At 41.9% G+C, this 22,351-nt stretch overlaps 2 protein-coding genes across 8 annotated transcripts; both read left to right on the plus strand.

Annotated features, from left to right (window-relative positions):
• Positions 1–1,538: 1,538 nt before the first annotated feature.
• On the plus strand, positions 1,539–6,250 carry LOC123112319 (F-box protein At3g07870). Of its 4 annotated transcripts, none has more exons than XM_044533273.1 (6): positions 1,539–1,817; positions 2,962–4,317; positions 4,396–4,515; positions 4,667–4,762; positions 4,870–4,929; positions 5,834–6,250. In XM_044533273.1, exons 2-6 carry the CDS (start codon positions 3,007–3,009, stop codon positions 5,903–5,905), a joined length of 1,659 nt encoding a protein of 552 aa, XP_044389208.1. In that variant the 5' UTR covers positions 1,539–1,817; positions 2,962–3,006; the 3' UTR covers positions 5,906–6,250. The 4 variants fall into 4 exon arrangements, with proteins under 4 accessions (XP_044389208.1, XP_044389209.1, XP_044389210.1 ...); XM_044533274.1 differs by having other exon boundaries at positions 4,670–4,762; XM_044533275.1 differs by having other exon boundaries at positions 2,962–4,308.
• Positions 6,251–6,521: 271 nt separating this feature from the next.
• Positions 6,522–9,846, plus strand: LOC123112320 (putative F-box protein At3g17500). Of its 4 annotated transcripts, none has more exons than XM_044533279.1 (6): positions 6,522–6,794; positions 7,223–8,596; positions 8,705–8,764; positions 8,887–8,970; positions 9,048–9,119; positions 9,574–9,846. In XM_044533279.1, the coding sequence occupies exons 2-6, from the start codon at positions 7,322–7,324 to the stop codon at positions 9,667–9,669; spliced, it is 1,587 nt and encodes a 528-aa protein (XP_044389214.1). In that variant the 5' UTR covers positions 6,522–6,794; positions 7,223–7,321; the 3' UTR covers positions 9,670–9,846. The 4 variants fall into 4 exon arrangements, with proteins under 4 accessions (XP_044389214.1, XP_044389215.1, XP_044389212.1 ...); XM_044533280.1 differs by having other exon boundaries at positions 6,525–6,794; positions 9,577–9,846; XM_044533277.1 differs by having other exon boundaries at positions 6,529–6,794; positions 8,884–8,970.
• Positions 9,847–22,351: the final 12,505 nt, after the last annotated feature.

Here is a 22,351-nt window from a genome sequence, read left to right on the forward strand (position 1 = left end):
GTGTAGCAGAACCAGCTCATGTTTTGGAGCTTGCTATCGTAGTTCATTTCCCGAGAATCTCGCAACGTCATTTCGTCGATTTGTGTTGCAAACTTTCATTTTTCTTCCTAGACTCGATGAGTCTGGAATATCCTGACACCAACCAGATCTGAATCTCAGGCATATATGATGGTTGGAACGTTTCCCAAGAACTATAATAATGGTCTCACCGTAACCGGTAAAGTGGATGTCGTGGCTGACACACTCAGCCGGAAGACCTATTATTGTAGTATCTTGATTGAAGAAGTTGGCCACCTCCCCATAAGGATCTCGCAGGTAATATCTGTCACCCCGACCATCCATCATAAACAAAGTAATCACATAATGCTCTTCTTTAGGCCCTTATAGGTGAAGTGACATGTAGTTGATGTTCACCCATCACCACTAGAGAATTACACCATAACATAATATCAAAACATTAAACTCCATTCAATTTCACATGGTTACTAACACCAAGATTTCTCCCAAGTCCTCAAGAACGTGACAGACAACTCACAAGACATTATAATGATCATAATCAGTGGGGTAATGATATGATAACAATCTGAACACACATATCTTTCACCAAATAATCACTAAGCATCAACTACATGGAAGTAATTAACACCGGAAGTGACCCCAACAGACCAACAACATAACTGCATAGCTATCTGGGCCTGGCCCAACTAATGCAAAAATACCTTTTGAATCAGATTGAGAGATACACATGACTCGATCGTTCCTTGGACGCAATTGCTAGATCTCGCCTATTGAGAGAGCAAAGGACGACTCGCCTCTGGCGCTCTCGCGAGCAGGCTGGTCCAATAATGCGTAATGTAGCTTCATTGGAGTAGTTTTGGGATGCTTCTATAGACCTGTGCAGACCGGTTTTAGAAGCTTCTGCATGTGTTTTTTCTTTTTGGTTTCAGTCGGTATTTTTTTCATTGGTTTTCCTTGGGTTATCTTATATTCTTTTTTCTTCTTCTTCAGTTTCTTGTCTTATTTATTCTTGTCAAATACGTGTCAATTTTTAAATACAAGTTGAAAGAAATTTGTATACACACTAAACATTTTTGTGAATACATGTTGAACATTTGTCAATACACAATGAAGATTTTTCAAATGCACGAACATTTTTCAGATGCACACTGAACATTTTCCAAATACACGATGAACATTTTTACGAATAAATGTTGAACATTTGTCAAGTTCACTTTGAAATTTTTTTGAACACACATTTAACATTTTCCATAATGACATGAACAATTTTAAAAACATGGGGACCATTTTTTATGTGTTACTTACCTTTTTCCAAATGTTACGAGCTTCTTTTTTAATGGTACGAAATATTTTTCCAAAATCATGAAACGCTTTTGTAGATTGAACATTTTTAATGCGCAATGATTTTTTTAGAAACTATGCAAATTAAACTAATATAAATATATAATTAAAATATTTCAAATATAAACAAAATAAAATAAAAAATGAACGAAAAACAAAGAGCGAAAGAAGCAAAGAAAACGAACCAACCTGTGTTCCCCACATTTGCTCTCGCCCGCACCACGCCCGCCTCCGCTGCCACCGCCGGTCCTCCCATCCCCTCCGTCCGGCCTAAGATTCGCCGCCGCCGCCGCCGCCGCCGCCGCCTCCTCCTCCTTCGACCGGTCCCCAGATTCGCCTCCGCCGCCCTGAAGGAGGGCCGCCGCCGCCTCCTTCTGCTCCTTTGCCGCCATCGAGATCCAGGAGCCGGATGGGACCTCACCAGCCCTCTTCTACTTCTCCGCCGCCGCCGTTGGGAGGTGGTAGCCGGCCTCCTCTCCAAAAAAAATTAGCTTGCTTCTCTCACTCAGATTTGTTATGGTTGTTCTATATAATAAATGGTGATTATATTTTTGTTGATAATGTATTTCTAGTGGCACAAAATTGGTGGATATGAATTCTTCTAAAAGAAAATATGGGAATTGATAAGCACATTTGGATTTTGCCTTGTACTAGTTTGCTCATGAGGACTGATGATAATTTAAATTTGATGCCAAAGATGATGTGTTATGTATATATCACTTTGCACCTTGGTTGGTAGCTTGCATCTCATATCGATCAGAAGTTTTTCAGCTAGGTGCAACCTACCAAACAATATCTGCTAAATACATCATCTCTCATACACCCTTAGATAGAAACAACCAAACAACATCTCTGCTCAGCCTGCCCCAAAGCATATAGGCCACCAAACACACATCTGAGCTTATCTTTGCATCAACTCAGCCAGGATCCCAGATACGATACAGGCTGGAGTAATGTGAACAATCAGACACACCCTTATTTTCTGTTCCGCGGTGCCGGAATATAGCATAGAGCTGTTTAGACATTTGGATACTACTGTAGCCACTGAAACTTACAAAAGGTGCAGAAATTGCTGTCTATGACCGGTCCTATTTGTCGCTGATGCAGTTTTGCTGCTTGATTCTGGAGTTCGTACGTCTTTTCTAGTGCCAAAAAATGCGTTATCTGCTTGTTTTGTCCAGTGTCGCAATGTAAACTATTTCTAAGTTGTCTGGTTGTTGCGTTGATGCACATAATTGTTGAGGAGAGTCATTTGCGGCATTTGGCTAAAATTGTATGGCGAGTTTTAGCGGTGTCATACTCGCTTTGTGTTTCATATATGCATATTGATATGTATTTCACCATGCTTTTAGTAATAAGCTAGCTTGATTTTTCAACTTTGTAGGCATCATACATATATTGATTTGTTTGTGGTCATTAGTCAATAGTCATACAGGGCTCCATATTTGTAAGGCCTGCCGCTTATTTCCTTCTTTACCAATTCTAAGAAGATAAACTCAAACATCTGTTAAACTTCACCTAAACTTCATGTTATTTTCCTGCAAATTACTTCAATCATAACCTCTACTCAGTTTGCTCTATTGTTTTTAAATGTTTCTGCAGAAGAATTTGGTATCTAAGTTTCCTCAAGAGACTAGATTGCTTACGATGATGGCTGAGGAAACCAAATCAAAGAAGCAAAAAGACGAGGAACACATTATAAACGGTCTCCCAGGAGAACTCATTGAGCGGATATTTTTTAAGCTTCCAGTGAGCACTTTGTTGAGGTGCACTGGTGTCTGCAAGGAATGGCACAAAATCATCCGAGATCCCCAGTTTGTCACCTCTCACCTCCAGGATGCGCCCCAATGTGCTTTCCTATTCTTCCCACAAGAGTCGATCTCAGGAAAGCTCTATCCTGCTGATGCTATCCTGATTGATGAGACCTGGTCACAGTCGACATGTGCAGTGCCAGTGGTTGGCCCTGGTGATTCCCTTTGTGGTTCATGCAACGGGCTTCTTTGCTTATACACAAAGTCATCAACACTCAAGATAGCTAACCTTGCAACGGGTGAATGCCTGCATCTTGATAAACCTGTAAAGAATTTAAGGGGTGATTACTTCTTCTTGTATAACTTTGGATTTCACCCAGTGACAAAAGAATACAAGATTATACACTTCCTTGGTGATTCTGTCGAGGGCCGCCCTCTCCATAATAATAGCAGATTCAGAGTCGTTCAAGTTTACACACTTGGTGATGACAAATGGAGAGATATTAAAACTCCAGAAGCCCTAAGTTTAAACTGTCTAAAAAACTCTGGAGCAGTTAATATTGGTGGAACAATGTACTGGCTAACTGAAGACATGGTAGCTAGCTGGCAGCATGCAGTTATTACCTTTGATCTCGGTGAAGAAAGTTTTGCACGGATACAACTGCCAGCAACTGTACTCGAAGACTCTGCAGGTGATGGGCCTCGTCGGTACTGGGTTAGAGAGATTGATGGGAAGATATGTATAGCAACGGCTCAAACCTGTTCCTTTCAGCCCAGAAGGCTTGTTGGTAAGCTGCAAATTTGGACACTTGAGAACAAAACGGAGCAAAGGTGGAGCCAGAAGTACAATATTCAGTACTCACCTGATTACATTCCGGGTCCAAATTTGGTTCATAGGGATAAGACCATATTGCAACGCCGTGACCGTAACCTATATTCCTATGAGTTGCTTGGGGACAACTCCAATACTAAATTGTGTAAGATGACAAAGCTGTTAGATTTCAGGCCCCACAAGCCTGACAACATGCAATCCTACATCTGTGTGAAGTCACTTATACGCTTAGATGTATACAAGAAGGCTGGCATTGTTCGTAGGCCAAAACAGCGGGGAGTGTGGGAATTGAAGAAGTGGGAAGCGTGGGAGCACAAGCTCTCTGAGAATGAAAGAATATGGACCGATACTCATCGAGACGAGCATGTGGGAGCTGTATGTAGGCTGAATTCAAATTTAGCTTAATGAGAATTTGTTGGAAATTTTAATAATTTCTGCATTGCTATTTGATAGGCACATGCACAATGCTATCGCACGATGATCAATGATGTGCTGCCACGTATATTGGATGACACAATTCAACTGGAAATAGGCATGAAAATCAATCAAATATTTCCGAACATTCCTGATCAGGTACTTCTTTATCTAAATGGAAGTCAGCATACCTTTTATTTTCATATTAAGTTTGAATGGTCGACAATCATCTGAAAAGTAGAATATTTAATACTATTCTTTAAGTGTACCCTTATTGTTGTTTCAACACATTTCTTGCATGAGACTCCAGCAGCCAAGGCCCCTCCGGCGGCTTAATTGTGTGGCGCAGAAGCAGGATAGGGAAAATTTATTTGTTCGTATGGAGAATTGGAATAATATTACGAAGGTAATAGTGTTTCAAGTTTACAAGCCAGATCATATGCAACTGTTCCTTAAGACATGTCGAATTAATAAAGTTTTTTTTGCGTATTAATAAAGTTAACTTGTCTACAGGCTACGAGGGAGGCAAGGCATAGTATCTTTAGCATGATGGTTAATGCTGTATTAAATCAGGTAAAGGTTTACATTTGCTCTAATTTATTCATGTTTTTCCTTTCTGTTATAGCTCACTAGTTCTTGTCTCCTATATCTGTTTTAATCTCTTCCGCAATAAATAGACAAATTAGCTTCTTTTGGAATATAATCGAAGTACTTGTATTATCTCCTTTCATACAAGTGATTGACTTCCCCTCTAATACAATTATTTTTCCATCCCATATTTTAATGTATGCATACTTGTGTACTTTAGTTCCTTTTCCTTACTGTGCAAGTTGTCTAGTTATTGTGTTCATTACGCTGTTACGTAGCTAGCCCACAGTCAACATACTTTACATCAATAAGAAATATTTTTTTATCGAGGTTAACATAGGCGCCCTAAATTTGTGAACTGGGTTTGATTGCAAAATACTTTGCGTGTCGATTCCTTCCTTAACTTGTATTTTCAGATTTGCATAAATATAGGTCCTATCAAGCTATTGATTTTACCACCTTTGAATCGATGGTATTGTCTGCAGTTCCATTCTTGCACATTTGCTGGCACACTAAATGAATAATGATAGCTGTGCATGGAATTAAAAGTTACTTTGGTTGCTGTCAAGTAATGTAGTGGAGAGGTACTTACAATTGTTCGACATCCTACACCCTTATATAGCAGACATATTAGCACAGGAGGAGTTAAGGAACATTCAGTATATGAAGCATGGATTAATTGATTGGTAAACGTCAAAATTTCCATTTCCCATTTTCTGTTTTGAGCTTTGAATTTGAAATTTAATGACATTGTAAAACAGTCTATGCACCTTTTTCTTTCGAGGAAAAGAAAACAATTATGCTATGCTCTCCTCAAATGTGAATTCTACACTCCCCCTGACTTGTGATGAAAGTATTGTCTTGTATTTGAACCCTACTCATGTTTCAGATCGGCGCCTCGAGTTCAGACGCTGGCATTTCTTCTCAGAATCGCAGTGAGGGCGATGATGTGAAGATTTGATACTTGAGAGCTTATCATGACATCCTTCTCAGCTCGCTCAGGCTGTTGTTCAACTCTTGTTTGTTTGTACCCCGAGGGAACGTTTAGCTGTTTCACCTGTAAAACAGTGATCTATGCGCTGTCATGTTTCCATTTGAATTCTTGATATTTATGGCACTTAAACATATTGGTCAATTTGAGATGTTGAAGAATCTGCGGGGCAGCAAGACCATTTGATCTGAAGATCAGACTAACTCCTGCCACCGAGTATATATTGAAGATTTACAGAGTACTGTACTTGGAAGTGCGAAACTTGTAGTTGCACTATAATCTTCTATCTATGGATGAAAGCAAAACCTTTCATATTGCCTCTCAAGTCTGAACCGACTGCTCAAGGCCGGTACAAATGGGTGAATGAGGATGCTCCCCAAGGACATTTGAATTTTTTTTATTGCAAATCATCATCAAACAAAACAGCCCCACCTAAGATAGAAACCAAATCAACTAGTAAGTCGCTAACAAATTGGGGTTCCGAGAACAGCCAATGCCCTCATGAACCATCACTCGGTCCTTGCCTTCTCTTAATGTTTGCGGCCCGAGGAAGTCTGTCGCGCATAGCTTCGCCACAAAGAAAACCTTGACCTTCAATGGAGTTGCTGCTCTCAAAAGAAATTTGGCACGGCGAAAACTAGGTATAACAGGATTTGACTGAAAACTCTTTGAATTGACGATGAAAAAAGTCCCACGATTGAAGGCGTATCCGGTTCAAACCGGGCCAATTCTGCGAGTCAGGCCCAGACGGTTAAATACCGCGCTCCCTCTCGATGAAACGGCGGCGTGATCCCATCTTTTATTTCTCTCATCTCGCGGGGGCCAAGGCGCCGGCGGAGGAGCTCATCTGAATTCGCCCGTGAGTCTCCCCTCCCCTCCCCTCCCCTCCCCTAACTCCGGATCTCGTTTTCCCTTCCTCTACGTTTTCTGCAACCGCGCTTCTTCCGCATCACGCGCCTGCTTGATCCCCTAGGGAATACAAATCGATCGTTAGGGTTGCAACCTGCAAGGGAAAACTCCAATCGTATGTATGAAATTCAGTCCAGCACGAACTATTGGCGGCGCCCTATGACTTGGTAGCAGTACATCCATTTCTTTTATTTGGGTATATAGTTATATTAGATTCAAAGATTATGGATCATGGATTGTTTGACGAACCTCTTGAGTAGTCATATAAAGAGGGATAACGTTTGAGAGCATATGGCGATTTCTTCAGCTCCTCCTGTTTTGATCCCATGATGTTTAAAAGCTCCTCTGAATGATCTTGCTTTCATGTATTTTCTGCAGAGTTTATCCAGTCTCCGAATTCGTTTGACTTGCCAGTCCGTGAAACTCTTGATTGCAGAAGGATCTGGTAGTGCTCTCACTGTGGCTTCGACCGAAACCATGGCGATGCAGCCAACAAAGAAGAAACGCCTGGCCAGCTTGCCGCAAGATCTCATCGAGCTGATACTTGTGAGGCTTCCAGTGAGCGATCTGCTGAGGTGCTGTGGTGTCTGCAAGCAGTGGGATGGCATCATCCGGGATCCGCAGTTCACCATGGCACACCTCAGGCGTGCGCGGCCTCGCCCCCTTTTATTTTTTCAACGAGGCCGGGCTTCAGGCAAGTCCTTCCCTAGCGAAGCAGTCCTCTTTGATGAGGCCTGGTCGCCATCGACGCGGGATGTGCCCGTGATTGATCCTGACGATTTCTTGTGCGCTTCGTGCAATGGCCTTGTTTGCTTGTACTCGAGTAACTCAACCATCAAGATAGCCAACCTCGCTACCGGTGAAAGTATGCACCTAGCCAAACCCGTCAAGTACGCGACGGAATATCAATCTTCGTTCTACAGCTTTGGTTTCAGCCCAGCTACAAATGAATACAAGATCGTGCACTTTCTTCCGGGCCAGAAGCTCCATCCTGCTGGTGGTTCCTTCAGTGTCATTCAAGTTTACACGCTAGGCGATGACAAGTGGAGGGACGTCAGAACTCTAGAAGTTGTAAGCCTGTACTGTGTGAAACAAAGTGGAGTTGTCAATGTTGACGGAGCAATGTACTGGCTAACCCATGACAAAGAAAGCAACTGGCGACGGGCCGTTATATCCTTTGATCTCAGAGATGAATGTCTAGAAATAATACGGTTGCCCAAAGTTGATTTTGCGGATCCTGCATTTGCTAATCCGTTCTGTTACTGGATCACCGAGATAGATTCCAAGGTGTCTGTGGCTGCTGTTCAAGCCAGAAGAGATTCCGTGCTCGCAAGGAAGCTGCATATCTGGACACTTGACAACAAGGTAGAGAAAAGCTGGACCCAGAAGTATAGTATTGAGTTACCAGCACTTAGCGTTCTTGGACCGCATTTCATCTACGAGGATAAGATTATCATGCATAGTCGTAATGGTGGCATATATTGCCATGAATTGACAAGCCAGCGATTTACGATTGACGATACCAAGTTGGTGAAGCTGTTAGATTCCAGCCCCCGCAGCTACGAGAATACGCAATCCTATATGTGTGTGAAGTCACTTGTTCGGTTGGATGCATACAAGAAGGCCGGTATGGTGCGCACGCGAAAGAGAAAAGAGGGTTGGAAATTGAAGAAGTGGGAGGCGTGGGAACATGACCGTTCTAAGATAGAGGAGCTGTGGAGATCAGGCCATCGGATTCAGCAAAGGATGCATGTATGATAGCTGCACTTCCCTTATTATTAACCTATATAGTACAGTAGTATATGTTTCATTACTGTTGAAGATTTGAGTGTGACACACTGTAATAACCCTTGTTGGCAGGAAATGGCACATGTGATCGGCGCAGCCATCAGTCTGAACTTGCCTGCCCCACCAGATCAGGTAAACTTATCCTTCCGCGTCGAATTGAAAGTTATCAAGATTTTTACACATTGGATCAACATTTTTCAGTTAATTTTGGAGTGAGGATTCTTAATTAGAACTGCCTGATGTGAGTGTAGCAGGATAGCCCCCACCGACGGCTTAATTGGGTGCGGGTGACGGACATGCTGGAGTCTCATGTTGATAGTTTGGATGCTCCATGGAAGGTATGGTGTGGAGGTCTTCTTTGAGCAGAATCGTTTGCTGTTTGTCTGATGTTGTGAAATTGACATATTATTTATAGGTCTTAGTCCAGGCAGCTGACGCCTTCAGTAGTGAGACCAAGAAGATGATCCCAGCGGCAGACCAGGCAAAGGTTTGTGATGGCTCTACTAGCTTCCAGTTACTCTAGTAGCCTCCCTGTTGTTGTTACTTGTTTCCTTCTAGTCTAGCATCATTTCCCTTAAATAAGTAAGTTAATCTCTTGCTATTCGGGTATATCAGTATGATGGGACTCACTCTTGTAACACGTGCTTTTCAGTTTAAATTCAATTAATAGATTCATAGCACTGGTCTGCAGTCTGCTAAAAGTTTGAAGTAGATATTTTGATTCATCTTGGAAACATCAAAATTAGACACACATAAAGTTGAAGCCCTGCACCATATGTGTTAATTTACTTCAGCAAAGAGCAGGGACCTTCCTGGTTTTAGAACTATTTGAATACTACAAATCATGCCATTTTACAAGATTGTAGATCAGCATTTGCATACCTATTTTTCTTAAAAAGATTTGTATGCTTTTTCTTAGAACAGTATCCTTTGTTTGGCAGCAGAGAAATGAAGAGGAGAGCGAGGCTGGCCCATCAAGGCCAAAGCGGAAGAGGAAGCCCAGCTCCAGATTTGATTCGTCGACGTGGACAACCTGATTCGGCAGCGCCGGCGGCCACCACCATATTAACAGAGAAGTATAAGAAATTATACTTAACTAGTAGAACGCCAGTGCGTCGTCACGGGCATTTTAAAAATCTTGCTGGTTCATCATTATCATGTTCCACTAAAAGAATATGAGGTTTCCCCAAAAAAGAATATGAGCTTAATGGATACTAGTAAGTGTGCACGTACAACGCACGTTTCTTTTAACGCACAAATTATACTCTTTTACATGCAACATATGGCAGCGATTTTTTTTTCTATCTCTGCTCTTATAAAACCCCGAGTTGGGGGATGATGGTGTACCTGCCATCTTGCAATATAGACCGTCCGATCTATATCTGACGGATAGAAAGCAAACTATGACAATTTTGCAAAAGGATGCCGACACCTCTCTCGTTCATCCTTATCTCCCAACTTCATTGTTGAGTAATAAAAAAAGGAAGCCTGTGGAATAATCTGGCATGGTGGCCGCTGCCAGCGTCGTTCATCCCCATGCCTCCGCTAAGTCCGACCATCAATCACGTGCATCTTGATGTTCCATGCAATGCACGTGCATCTTGCTAGTCACACATTCTAAAATAACATATACTTATGCACATCAGATAATATTATTTTTTCATCGTTAAAATAAACATATGGAAGTGGAAATCTCATTTAATTCATCTATTTCTCCCCATTCCAAACAAGTAATGCAACAAATAAATCACAATATAACATTAAAATTCAATTGCATAACTTAGTAATTTACTTTTTTGTTTTCTCTCCCCTTTTTTGTTGCCACTTGGGTTCTGTAAAGAGTGAAAACGTTACAAAAGTGTTAGTGTTAAATAATCCTATCCAAGCGTTATTATCATAAAATATTTGCCAATGACCCTTAACACTTTAAAAAATCGCTGCCAATTGTTCAGATGCAAATACTTGTAAAACTGGAAAAACAAATTCATGGCATAAAACTCAAAAATAATGCTGGAGAAAACGTAAGTATAATCAAAATTGAACTGAACTTGACAAAATTTAAAATCATAACCTTTCTATGGTTGGCAATGGATCATTCTATATAGCAAAATTTATCTATTTAGAAGCGTCGGACAAAATATCTACCTACTCCATGAAATTTAACATCCAAAGACCACAAGATGACTTGCATGATTACAAAATTTGATATAATAAAAATCTTAATAGTTTTATAAAACTTCCAAAATCATCGTGACTGAACACCTTTTTTAACCCATTGTGAAAAATCGCACGCGCACAGCCAAACTGAATTGTACAAAGTCCAACCCTAAAAACAAACCAAATGACCAAAAAAGGCTACTTTGATTAAAAATTGAATTGGACAACGCCCAATGCTACATCTGTAATTACGACTTCACCAAAAGGGCTAAAAACCAACTCAAAAAAGAAAAGAACCGAAAAAAACTAAGAAAAAAAAGGAACACCTGACTCTTCCTCTCAGTTCTCCTCACCTCGTCACCTACCTTCACTGCCCTTATCACTTCACTGTCTCCCCACTTCTCCCTGTGGCCACAAGCCCACAACTCTCTCTCTACCTCCTCAGGTCGCCCCTCCTCTTCGTCTCCACAGCCGACGTGAGGTCTCGCACCCCCTCTCCCCACTCTTCTCCGCACTTCCTCGTCGAATCGGTCTCTGAAGTGCCCGAGGATCCGCTCGATCTCGGCATGTTCGCTGGCTGACCCAGTGCTAGGCGTGGACGAAGGCCGACGCGGAGGCGCGGGACTCGTCTCCACCAGATCGGCAGCCGTGGCAATCATGCATCCGGAGCTCTGCGGCCCGGCTCCGTGCCTTCCTCTCCGTCTCGCTCGCCCGACGCTTGGAGCGTCTGCTCGTCGTCGGCTCCCACCACCCTATGCGTGCGGCTGTGCTGTGCCCTGCCCTGCCCAGGTGCGGCAGTAGTGCCGCGGTGGCTGGTCCCCTGCAACTGCAAGCCGGCGCCGGTTGATGATCTATTCCCCACTCCAGCTTTCATATATTCTTAGTTCTGATTTGAGGTACTCCCCATTCCCCACTTTTGCTAATTCCTTTTTTTTTTGCGAAACACTTTTGCTGATTCCTAGTTGCTATTCATCACTGTACAGTACATATGTAGCTCAGTATCTTAGGTTTAAGTATGAGAGTCGCTTTAGAATCGGGGAGGAAAAAAATAGAAGTTGGAGTAAGCTGTTCGATTAGACGTTCTTAACTTTGCTGCAACAACTGTTATGAGTGGAGATTCTAGTTAGTTAATATTCTTGAGGCAACCATGTTGTCATAAAGTTGATTGATTGGTGGATTTGAATTCTGGGTGGCTAGGGGCATTGTCAGGAGCTAGGGACCAAGACAGATGAGGTTGATTTGGCTTGATCCTGCCAAAGAAATTTACTTCTTCTGAAAAGACGGAAGCATGTTTTTAGAAAATTTATGGTTAACTTTCCAAATCCGAGATTTATAGCAAAGCGAAGAGACAGGTTAAAGAATGAATAATTGATATAGCACAACCTTCTAGATGTATTTCTTCTTGTCCCGGACTCCCGGTTATAACATCAGTGCTTTTGCAGGCATACAAGGAATGGATATTGAAGACCATGGAAGAGTCGTCGAATTTGTTCCATCATAAATTTTTGGAACTCTGGATAAACAGAAAGATGTGAATGGGGAGGCATACCTGCCTGCCATATACATCAACCCGAAGCTTTTGAGCGTTGTACAGAAGAAGTACTTGACAGTTTTACTTCATGATAGTCTTGGATTTTGTTCGGTCAGAATGATCAGGTACTTACTCACTTAATTTCCGAGTATACCAGTTATTTGTTGAATGTATTGGTTCGACTCGGTGATACATCGAAGCTTCTCTTTACCTGAAATGACTTAAGGGTGTATTAAGGTAGTCCAATGCATGGGTTTCATATTTCAGTTCTTATATGTCATCCTGTTTTCATAATGCTATGCAGTTAAAAATAAGAATAAATAGCTTACAAAATGCACCTTGTTAAGAGCTCAAAATCACATTTGGCTCAGAAGACCAGCATACCAAATGTACCCTGCTAAGACTCTGCAGATATTCTCGTGCCTTAAGCATGATTGCGTGACTTCGGACTCTGACTAAAATTACTCAACTTTTGTTGCCTATACTTGCTCTTCTCCGTACAGGAGAGTTTTTGGAATTGCCTGTACGGACAAGAATGTATGACTGTACTGTCCAAAAAAAAGTGTACGACAAAGTATGTGTGACTGTACGGTACACTTTGGCTATCTTAAAACCTATTTAAATCTGGTCCTGATATAGTACTTTTTAGGTCTTAGTTTGGCGTTTACTAGTAAACCTACATTTACACTCTGCATATGGCAACATGTTTATGTAATTACACTGTGTAAGTGTTTGACTGGTCTCACATCAAAGCATAGTTTGAGACATTTCACTGATGAGCACATACATATATATAAAGTTTGCACATAATCTGTTCAAACCGGGAGGGATATAGGGATTTTTTTTAGATGAGGACAAACCTGCTTGCAAATCCTAGCTCTGCAATTGATTCTACCTGAATGTACTTTAGTAGATCTTCTCTTGTAAAATCCAAACTGTTTCCGAGCCTATACATTTACTTTCCTATTTTTGTTTATGATGCAATACTTATCCTGCAGCCATCTAATATGAAAATTTTATAATAGAAGATGACCTCATTTATATACAGAAAAATGAAAACTGTTGTAACATTTAGAGCATTCCACTTACCGGATTTTAATTCCATGTGCTTGGATGCATATTTGATAAATCATCCAGTCTTTTAGCTGTGGCACCAACAAATGAAAAAGTATTAGCATCACAAGCCACAAATAAAAAGAAAAACAATCTTATTTGAGAAGATGGGGTGGTAGGACTAACTACAAACCGTAGAAGTGCTTTTGGAACGTCCACTCATCTCTGCCTTGATGAGAGATTCAGGATAGGACCAACTACAGTACCGCTCTCTATCCCTTTGCCTTTTTATTTCGTTAGGCTCTGCAATTCATGACACAGTTTAGCAGTTGAGCAACAATCCAGTGACTGCACCACCTGCACATGTTATGTTCTGCAGTTGTGTGACTGCCGATTGTCCGGTAGCCGACACCTGTGTTACAATGTTACTGCCATCAAGGACGGCAGCAATATGCTTATTTTGCTCGCGGGTTGGACGTTGTCGCTTTAAAATGTCCTCTCTATTTTGCGCATACCGCTCCCTTTCCATTTGATTCTTTATCTCATTACGGTCTAGAAGAACAGATCATAGATCATTATATAGCAATAAAACTGTGCCATATATCATGAAGTTGATCATCATTACCTTGTGATACAGCCAGCTGGGTGTGTGCCCCATTGATATCGGCTGCGGCAATTTTCTTCTGTTTATAGACCTCACGCCGTCTCTTATTAATCACGTCCCTATTTTGTGCATACTGCTCTCTATCCCTCTGCCCTTTTTACTTCTTTAGGGTCTGCAATCAATGACACAATTCAATATTTGAGCAACAAAACTGAATCGAGTGCTTGGGTACTGATCATCACCCAAGTGTTGGGTGTTGCTTATATCCTGGCACGGGGTGAGCGTCCCGTCGGGAGTGGTCGGGACCATACAGTCCTTTAACCCTGTGAATGTCAAGAATGTTATCATACAACAGTACCTGAAGGAATAATGCAACATGATGTAGTAGTTGGTAATGCCATTCATCTAGGTCTCTTTCTGGGTGTGTCTTTATTTGTGTTCATATTACTTGTAACTAAAGCATTGGACGATCCATATGCAGATTGGCAAGGCTTTCGGGTGAGGTCAGTTACATACTGAAGAGCATGCACCTGTGTTGGCGACGAGCTCGTCAGCGCGGCCGTGGACGGGCGCCTGTAAGTGCATCTAGTGCCCCTTAGTGATTTTCGTGTATTGAAGACTTATAGGTTAAGGGACTAATGCGTTCGTGAGTGTACACAGGTCTATAAGTCTATGAGGAGTTTGATATTTACAGAGAAAGTCGACCCCTAAAAATGAAGTTCTTCAACTGAAGACTTTGATATTCTGAAGACTTTCTGAAGACTTTGAAAGTGAAGAAATTGGTGTGACCTTGAAGACTTGGTATTCATTTGTGGAACATGAAGTGTGAAGACTATTGTTTTCGTAGTTTCGTTTTCTCTTTCTTGAGTCATAGGAAACACCGTACTGTTAAAGGGGGTCGAGGAAATACTAAGGAAAAATTTCCATGTGATGCTCAACTCAAAATCCTACACCTACCAATCCCTTCGAGTGAAGCCTTTGGAAATCTCATACAGTTCAGTCACTTTCTTCAGTGACAGAGACGAAGTTCTTCTGGTCACTGATGAATTTGTTCTGACTGAGGAGTTAGGAATTCGCCAGTACGAATTACCTACACAGTGAGGAACATGATAGCCTTGAGGAATTTGAGAGTCAAATTTCCGACCGTTGCTGTGCTGCGCGCCAGCTGTCTCAAAATATCTTATCCACCTAACGGTCATATCATTGAGGGGCATTTATGTCTTATCATGTCGGGCTGCTCCCTAGGCTATAAATAGCCGCCCCCTACAACCACTAGCTGGTTGGCTGCTCCGAGAGAACTTGACACTTGTCATTTGAGAGCAACCCATCCTCCGAGGACTTTGAGCGAAAATCATCAAGTGAGGAAAACCCAAAACCAAACCCCTACAAACCCAAAGTGATTGAGCATCACTGAAGAAATTGATCCTGCGTGGATCCGACGCTTGTTACCTTTGAAGACTGTGCTTCTTCCAGACGGTTAGGCGTCAAGGTCTAGAGCATCCAAGAGGAATTGTGGATCGCCGAGTGACCAAGTCTGTGAAGGTTTGGAAGTCGCCTAAAGACTTACCATGAGTGATTGGACGAGGTCTGCGTGACCTTAGTTCAAGGAGAATACGGTGAGGACTGGGTGTCCTGAGCTGCGTGCTCAGCGACTGGGTGTCCGGGACTGTGTGTCCTTGAGTTTAAATACTCAGCCGCTCCAACCAGACGTACAACTGAGACAGCAGTTGGAACTGGTCTACCAAATTATTATCTTCACCAACCTACTGGTTCTATTTCCTCAACCCTTTCATTTCCTCATTACTGTGTTGAGTGTTTGTTCATATCTGTGTTTGAAGACTTTGACTGAAGACTTTCTCAATTTCCTCAGTTCAATTTCTTCAGTCTGTTTGTCTTCATCTTGTGTTATCCTGTGATTACGCTTTCTGTACTCTGTGCTAGTCTTCATTTCATCATGATGACCATGCTTGTATTCTGTTATGCTTACTTCTAAGTACTTATTCCGCTGCTAATAGTTCTTCGCTAAGGAATTTCCTCACCGGCAAATTCCTCAGTGAAGAATTCATAAAATCGCCTATTCACCCCCCTCTAGTCGACATAACGCACTTTCAATTGGTATCAGAGCAAGGTACTCCCTTGTTCTGTGTGATTTTGGTTTAACCGCCTGGAGTTTTAGTTATGTCGACCGCAGGTATGATCAAGGTCTCGGCTGGGTGTCCTACCTTTGATGGGACGGACTACCCCTACTGGAAAAACAAGATGCGAATGCATCTCGAGGCTATTGACAACGATCTCTGGTATGTTGTGGAAAATGGTGTTCCCTCTGTCTCACCCTCACTGAACGCTACCGATGTGAAGAGATTCAAGCAACTCGATTCTCAAGAGAAGAATATCATATGTGGCCATCTGAGTAAAGGACAATATGGAAGAGTGAGTGCTTTGGAAACTGCTAAGCTTATCTGGGATAGGCTGTCCAAAGTAAATAAAGGAGTCTCAACTCGGCGTGACTCTCGAGTTGATGTTCTTCGGAATCTCTTCAACCGCTTCCAAAGACTCGACAATGAAAGTGTCCAACAAACCTTTGATCGCCTCACTGACATCTCAAATGAGCTTCAAGCCCTTGGTGCCACTGACATCACTGACCATGAGGTGGTGAAGAAACTGTTGAGATCACTTGATTCCTCATTTGATACTCTTGGTCTGATGATACAAGAACGGGCTGACTACAAGTCTCTTGATCCTGCCGATATCCTCGAAAGGCTAAATACTCACGAGTTCCAGCTTGCTGAAAAGAGAGATCTCTATGGTTCGAGCTACGGCAAACCACGTGCCCTGAAGGCCAAGGTTGTGTCTGAGTCTGAATGTGAGGACTCTGGTAGTAGCCTTGGTGATCCTGAAGAATTGAGCCAGGAGCTAGCACTGCTCGTGAAGAAATTCCAGAAGTTCTCAAGACGTGGTCGCTTTGGAAAATCCTCAAGAAGCAGTGATTCCTCATCAAGTGACTATAAGAGAAGACTGTGCCACAAATGCAAGAAATCTGGTCATTATATTCTTGTCCTCAGTGGGAAAAGGAATTGAAGAAGAAGAAATACAAGGATTACAGTTCTGATGATGCGAAGAAGAAGAAGAAATCGTCAAAATCTTCGTCATCAAAATCCTCGAAGTCTTCATCTCACAAGCAGAGCAGCTCCAAGAAGGCTCGGGCATTCATTGGCAAGGAAATGGACTCTGAAGCTAAATCTGAGGAAAATGAGGAAGAGGAGGCATCTGAAGAATCTGAATCTGGTGTGGCGAGTCTGGCCTTCGCTACTGCTTTCGTTAGCAAGTCCATCTTCAACACTGAAGAAACTGACCCCACCGACAAGCCTGATGAAGATAATGATGACTACGCTCCCACCTATTGCTTCATGGCAAAAGGTGCAAAGGTACTCAAATACACCTCCTCTGAATCTAGTGAAAATGAATCTGATGAGAATCTCAAGACCAGCTACTCTAAACTTGCAAAGATTGCTGTAAAACAACAAAGGGCTTTTGAAAAGGTTCAAAATATGCTAGACAAAAGTGATGATATATTGGGTGAAGAAATGGATCGCACTAAAGCCCTGACTAAAAATCTTCAGAGACTTCAGTCTAGGTTTGATAACCTTCAAAGTCATCATAACACTCTCTTATCTGATCATGAGAAACTTTCTTATGAATTTCTTCAAAGAAAGCAAGATCTTGAGAAGCTAAGAGTGAGTTATGAAGATCTTCAGAAGGAGCGCGATTCATTACTTGCTCAACAAATCAGCACTTCTCAGGAAGAATTTGTTCCTCCATGCTTAAAGTGCATTGAACGTGAATCTGCTAATTCTTCACCTGAATGTTCAAATGCTTCAACTGCTACAAATTCTTCACCTGCCTCAGCTATCACTAATTCCTCATCTGAGGACATTGCTAGTATCACTAACGATGCAGGGCTGAAGGAACTGTACACGACAGGCATGTACAAAAGCCTCAAAGGGCATCAGATTCTTTGTGATGTACTCAAAAAGCAGATCCTCAACAGAAACCCTAGGAAAGAGGGTATTGCCTTTGAGAGGAAACTTAATGCTGATGGAACATATTGAAAGCCTGAGCAGTACCCCAAAACCTCATGGGTTGCTGCAAAGGGACCTCCAGTTGATCCATCCAAGTTATCTGGCTTTACATGTGAATCTCCTCATTCTTCTGATGAGTCATTTGACTCCAACTATAAACTGTCCAAAAATCAGAATGGTGAAGTATTTGCTAGATATGTTGGGACTAACTGCAGGAATGGTTCCCCTATGAAGAAAATCTGGGTTCCCAAAAGTTATGTTGAAGGTCTTCAGGTGAATGTTCTCATGACACCACCTGTGAAGAATAGGAACCCCAGAACAAACTCTTCATATGGACCTAATTCTTCATATGGATCCAAGTCCTCATATGGACCAAATTCCTCAAATGGATCAAAGTCCTCATATGATTATCATCGTGCTAACAACTCTGTTTCACAGGGTAGAGCTAAGGGCTACGAATATGCACATTATTCTTCAAATCATTATGTTCATAAGTCCTCGAAGAATTTCTCTGCTTATTCATATGCTTACCCTAACCCCTCTTATGTGAAACGAAATGGTTTGGCTTCTATGCCACCATTCTCGTATGGTGCTCACAGAGTGATGAACTCTTTGCCACCCCTTCAGATGTGGGTGGTGAAGAAAAAGAACTAATCTCTTATGCAGGGTCAGGTCTTCAGACGTGCCTTAACGTCTGAAGAATTTGCTGGGGACCTGACAAAAATGCCTGAAAGGACGCAGGTTAACCATGATGAAATGAACTTTCATTTCACACGTCCTCATACTGCTATATCTGTTTACCGCTTGATGAAATTCATCTGATGAACTTGATATCATATTCTTCACTGATGAAGCATATGAGATTGTAAGTTACACTAATTCATCTGCAGGATGATCAACCCAAAACCACTGAATGGGTCCTCGATAGTGGATGTACAAATCACATGACTGGTGACAAGAATCTTTTGATGGATGCTCCCTTATCACCGTCACATCTGAAGCATATCATCTTTGCTGACAAAGGCAAAAGTCAGGTATTGGGTCTTGGTAAGGTTGCGATCTCTAAGGATAAACACATGGACAAAGTCATGCTTGTTGAGTCCTTAGGATACAACCTCATGTCAGTCTCAATGCTTTGCGATCTTGATATGGTTGTTGTCTTTGGCAAGTATCGCTGTGTTGTGATTATGGAAGCTGACAATTCCAAAGTCTTCGAAGGCTTTAGGAGAGGAGATTTGTATATTGTTAATTTCTCTACAGGACCACAACCAGCCGTGTGTCTACTTACAAAAGCTTCAGAAGGCTGGCTATGGCATCGACGACTTGGTCACGCAGGCATGAGGAATTTGCACACGCTTGCGAAGAAGAAGCATGTCATTGGCATTGAGAATGTCAAATTCCTTAAGGATCACTTATGCGGAGCCTGTGAAGCTGGAAAAATGACCAAGGCCAAGCATCCAGCAAAGACTATCATGACCACTACTCGTCCATTCGAATTGCTTCACATGGACCTCTTCGGACCTAATCATTACTCAGCAGTCTCTAATGTTGCATCTCTATATGGTTTTGTCATTGTTGATGATTACTCTCGATATACATGGGTACACATTGTTACTTACAAACATGAAGTGCAGGAAGTCTTCAAACGTTTTTCCTCGAGGGCTTCAACCAACTTTGGTGTGAAAATCAAGCACATCAGAAGTGACAATGGAACTGAGTTTAAGAATTCTGGTCTTGATGACTATCTTGATGAACTTGGTATTACTCATGAGTTATCTACTCCTTATACTCCTCAGCAAAATGGCGTCGTGGAGCGCAAGAACAGAACTCTTGTTGAGATGGCTTGCACTATGCTTGATGAATACAAAATGCCTCATCGTTTTTGGATTGATGCAATTGATATTGCGTGCCACATCATCAACAGAGTATATCTTCACAAATTCTTCAAGAAGACGGCCTATGAACTCCTCACTGACAAAAACCCAATGTGAGTTATTTCAAAGTCTTCGGTGCTAAATGTTGGATTAGAGATCCTCATCACAATTCTAAATTTGCACCGAAAGCACATGAAGGTTTTATGCTTGGTTACGGAAAGGACTCGCACACCTACAGAGTCTTCAACATCGCTCTTCACAAGATTGTTGAAACTGTAGATGTGCGGTTCGATGAAACTAATGGCTCGCAAAGAGAGCACCTACCTTCTGTGTTAGATGAACCAGCACCTGAGGATTCTATCAAGTTCAAGGCAACTGAGGATGTCATTCCTACTGAAGAATTTGCTGAAGAATTCATTCCAGTACGCGAAGAACGTTGAGCTGACGCACCTGAAAATAATGTTGAAGACAATGGTGCTGAGGAAAATGATCAAATACCTCGACGACAATCAGCTCATCCTCGCGTTGCAAAAGAAGTACAAGTTGACAAGATCATCAATGACATTGAAGCGCCAGGTCCTCTCACACGCTCAAAAGCTTCACATTTATCTAACTTTTGTGGGCACTATGCTTTTGTCTCTATGACAGAGCCCACTAAGGTAGATGAAGCATTTTTGGAGCCGGAGTGGATTCAGGCTATGCAAGAAGAATTACATCAGTTTGAGCTCAACAATGTCTGGGAACTGGTCAAACATCCAGATCCTCGCAAGCATAATATCATTGGCACAAAGTGGATCTACCGCAACAAGCAAGATGAAAATGGCCTTGTGGTAAGGAATAAGGCACGACTGATAGCTCAAGGCTACACACAGGTTGAAGGAATTGATTTCGATGAAACTTTTGCACCTGTTGCTAGACTTGAGGCTATTCGCATATTACTTGCTTATGCTAATCATCATGATATCATCTTATATCAAATGGATGTGAAAAGTGCATTCCTCAATGGTAAGCTTGAGGAAGAAGTATATGTTGCTCAACCCCCAGGTTTTGAAGATCCAAAGAATCCTGACAAAGTCTTCAGACTTAATAAGGCCCTCTATGGCCTCAAGCAAGCCCCTCGGGCGTGGTATGATACATTGAAGGAATTCTTCGTGAAGAATGGCTTCACACCCGGTTCACTCGACCCTACTCTCTTTACTAAATCTTATGATGGTGAACTGTTTGTGTGCCAAATATATGTTGATGATATTATCTTTGGCTGTACTGACCAACGTTATAGTGATGAATTTGCCTATATGATGAGTGAAGAATATCAAATGTCTATGATGGGAGAGTTGAAATTCTTCTTAGGTCTTCAAATTCGTCAATAGCGCAATGGCATATTCATATCTCAGGAGAAATACCTCAAAGATGTACTGAGGAAATTCGGCATGCAAGATTGCAAAGGCGTCAAAATTTCTATGCCCACAAAAGGCCATCTATGCACTGATGAAAATGGTATTGACTTCGATCACAAGGTATACCGCTCCATGATTGGTTCTTTATTGTACTTATGTGCATCTAGGCCAGATATAATGCTTAGTGTTTGCATGTGTGCTCGATTTCAAGCTGCACCGAAGGAATCACACCATAAGGCTGTGAAGCATATTCTTCGATATCTAGCTCACACACCAACACTAGGATTATGGTACCCCAAGGGCTCTGTTTTTGATCTCATTGGATATTCTGACTCTGACTATGCTGGTGATCGTGTGGACCGCAAGTCAACTTCTCGCACTTGTCATTTCCTCGGACGATCTTTAGTCTGTTGGTCCTCGAAGAAACAGAACTGCATATCACTGTCTACTGCGAAAGCTAAATACATTGCTGCTGGCTCTTGCTGTGCTCAACTGCTTTGGATGAAGCAAACACTCAAGGACTATGGTGTTAACGTGAAGAATGTGCCTCTCCTCTGCGACAATGAGAGTGCCATCAAGATTGCTCACAACCCAGTTCAGCACTCGAAGACAAAGCACATTCAGATTCATCATCATTTTCTTCGTGATCATGTGTTGAAGGGCGACATCTCCATCGAGCACGTGAAGACTGAAGAACAGCTAGCTGATATCTTCACTAAGCCTTGGATGAGAAGAGATTTAGCAAGTTGCGGTGTGAGCTAAATATCTTACAATCTTCGAATGTTCTTTGAAAAGGACACACATCCTAACACTTATGCAAAATTGATGACTTAGATGTGCAACACATGAAGAAACGTTTTTCTTCAATCAATGAAGAATAACACTCTAAGTGTGAAGAAATTAATGAAGAATTTGATTCTCAGAACCCTATGACAATTGTACGCGGTGTCTGAAATCATCATTCTTATACGGTGGGTCACGCCACCACAAAAAGTTGAAAATCTTCAATTTGAGTTTTTCCTCA

Source organism: Triticum aestivum, chromosome 5B (assembly GCF_018294505.1).
Source record: "Triticum aestivum cultivar Chinese Spring chromosome 5B, IWGSC CS RefSeq v2.1, whole genome shotgun sequence".
Taxonomy (NCBI): Eukaryota; Viridiplantae; Streptophyta; class Magnoliopsida; order Poales; family Poaceae; genus Triticum; species Triticum aestivum.

Coding starts and splice junctions, on each gene's coding strand:
- LOC123112320 (XM_044533277.1), top strand. CDS start 7,322: ATGGCGATGCAGCCAACAAAGAAGAAACGCCTGGCCAGCTTGCCGCAA. Junction 8,597..8,704: donor GGATTCAGCAAAGGATGCAT/GTATGATAGCTG, acceptor CCTTGTTGGCAG/GAAATGGCACATGTGATCGG. Junction 9,120..9,573: donor CAGCGGCAGACCAGGCAAAG/GTTTGTGATGGC, acceptor TTTGTTTGGCAG/CAGAGAAATGAAGAGGAGAG.
- LOC123112319 (XM_044533273.1), top strand. CDS start 3,007: ATGATGGCTGAGGAAACCAAATCAAAGAAGCAAAAAGACGAGGAACAC. Junction 4,318..4,395: donor GAGACGAGCATGTGGGAGCT/GTATGTAGGCTG, acceptor GCTATTTGATAG/GCACATGCACAATGCTATCG. Junction 4,516..4,666: donor TTCCGAACATTCCTGATCAG/GTACTTCTTTAT, acceptor ATGAGACTCCAG/CAGCCAAGGCCCCTCCGGCG.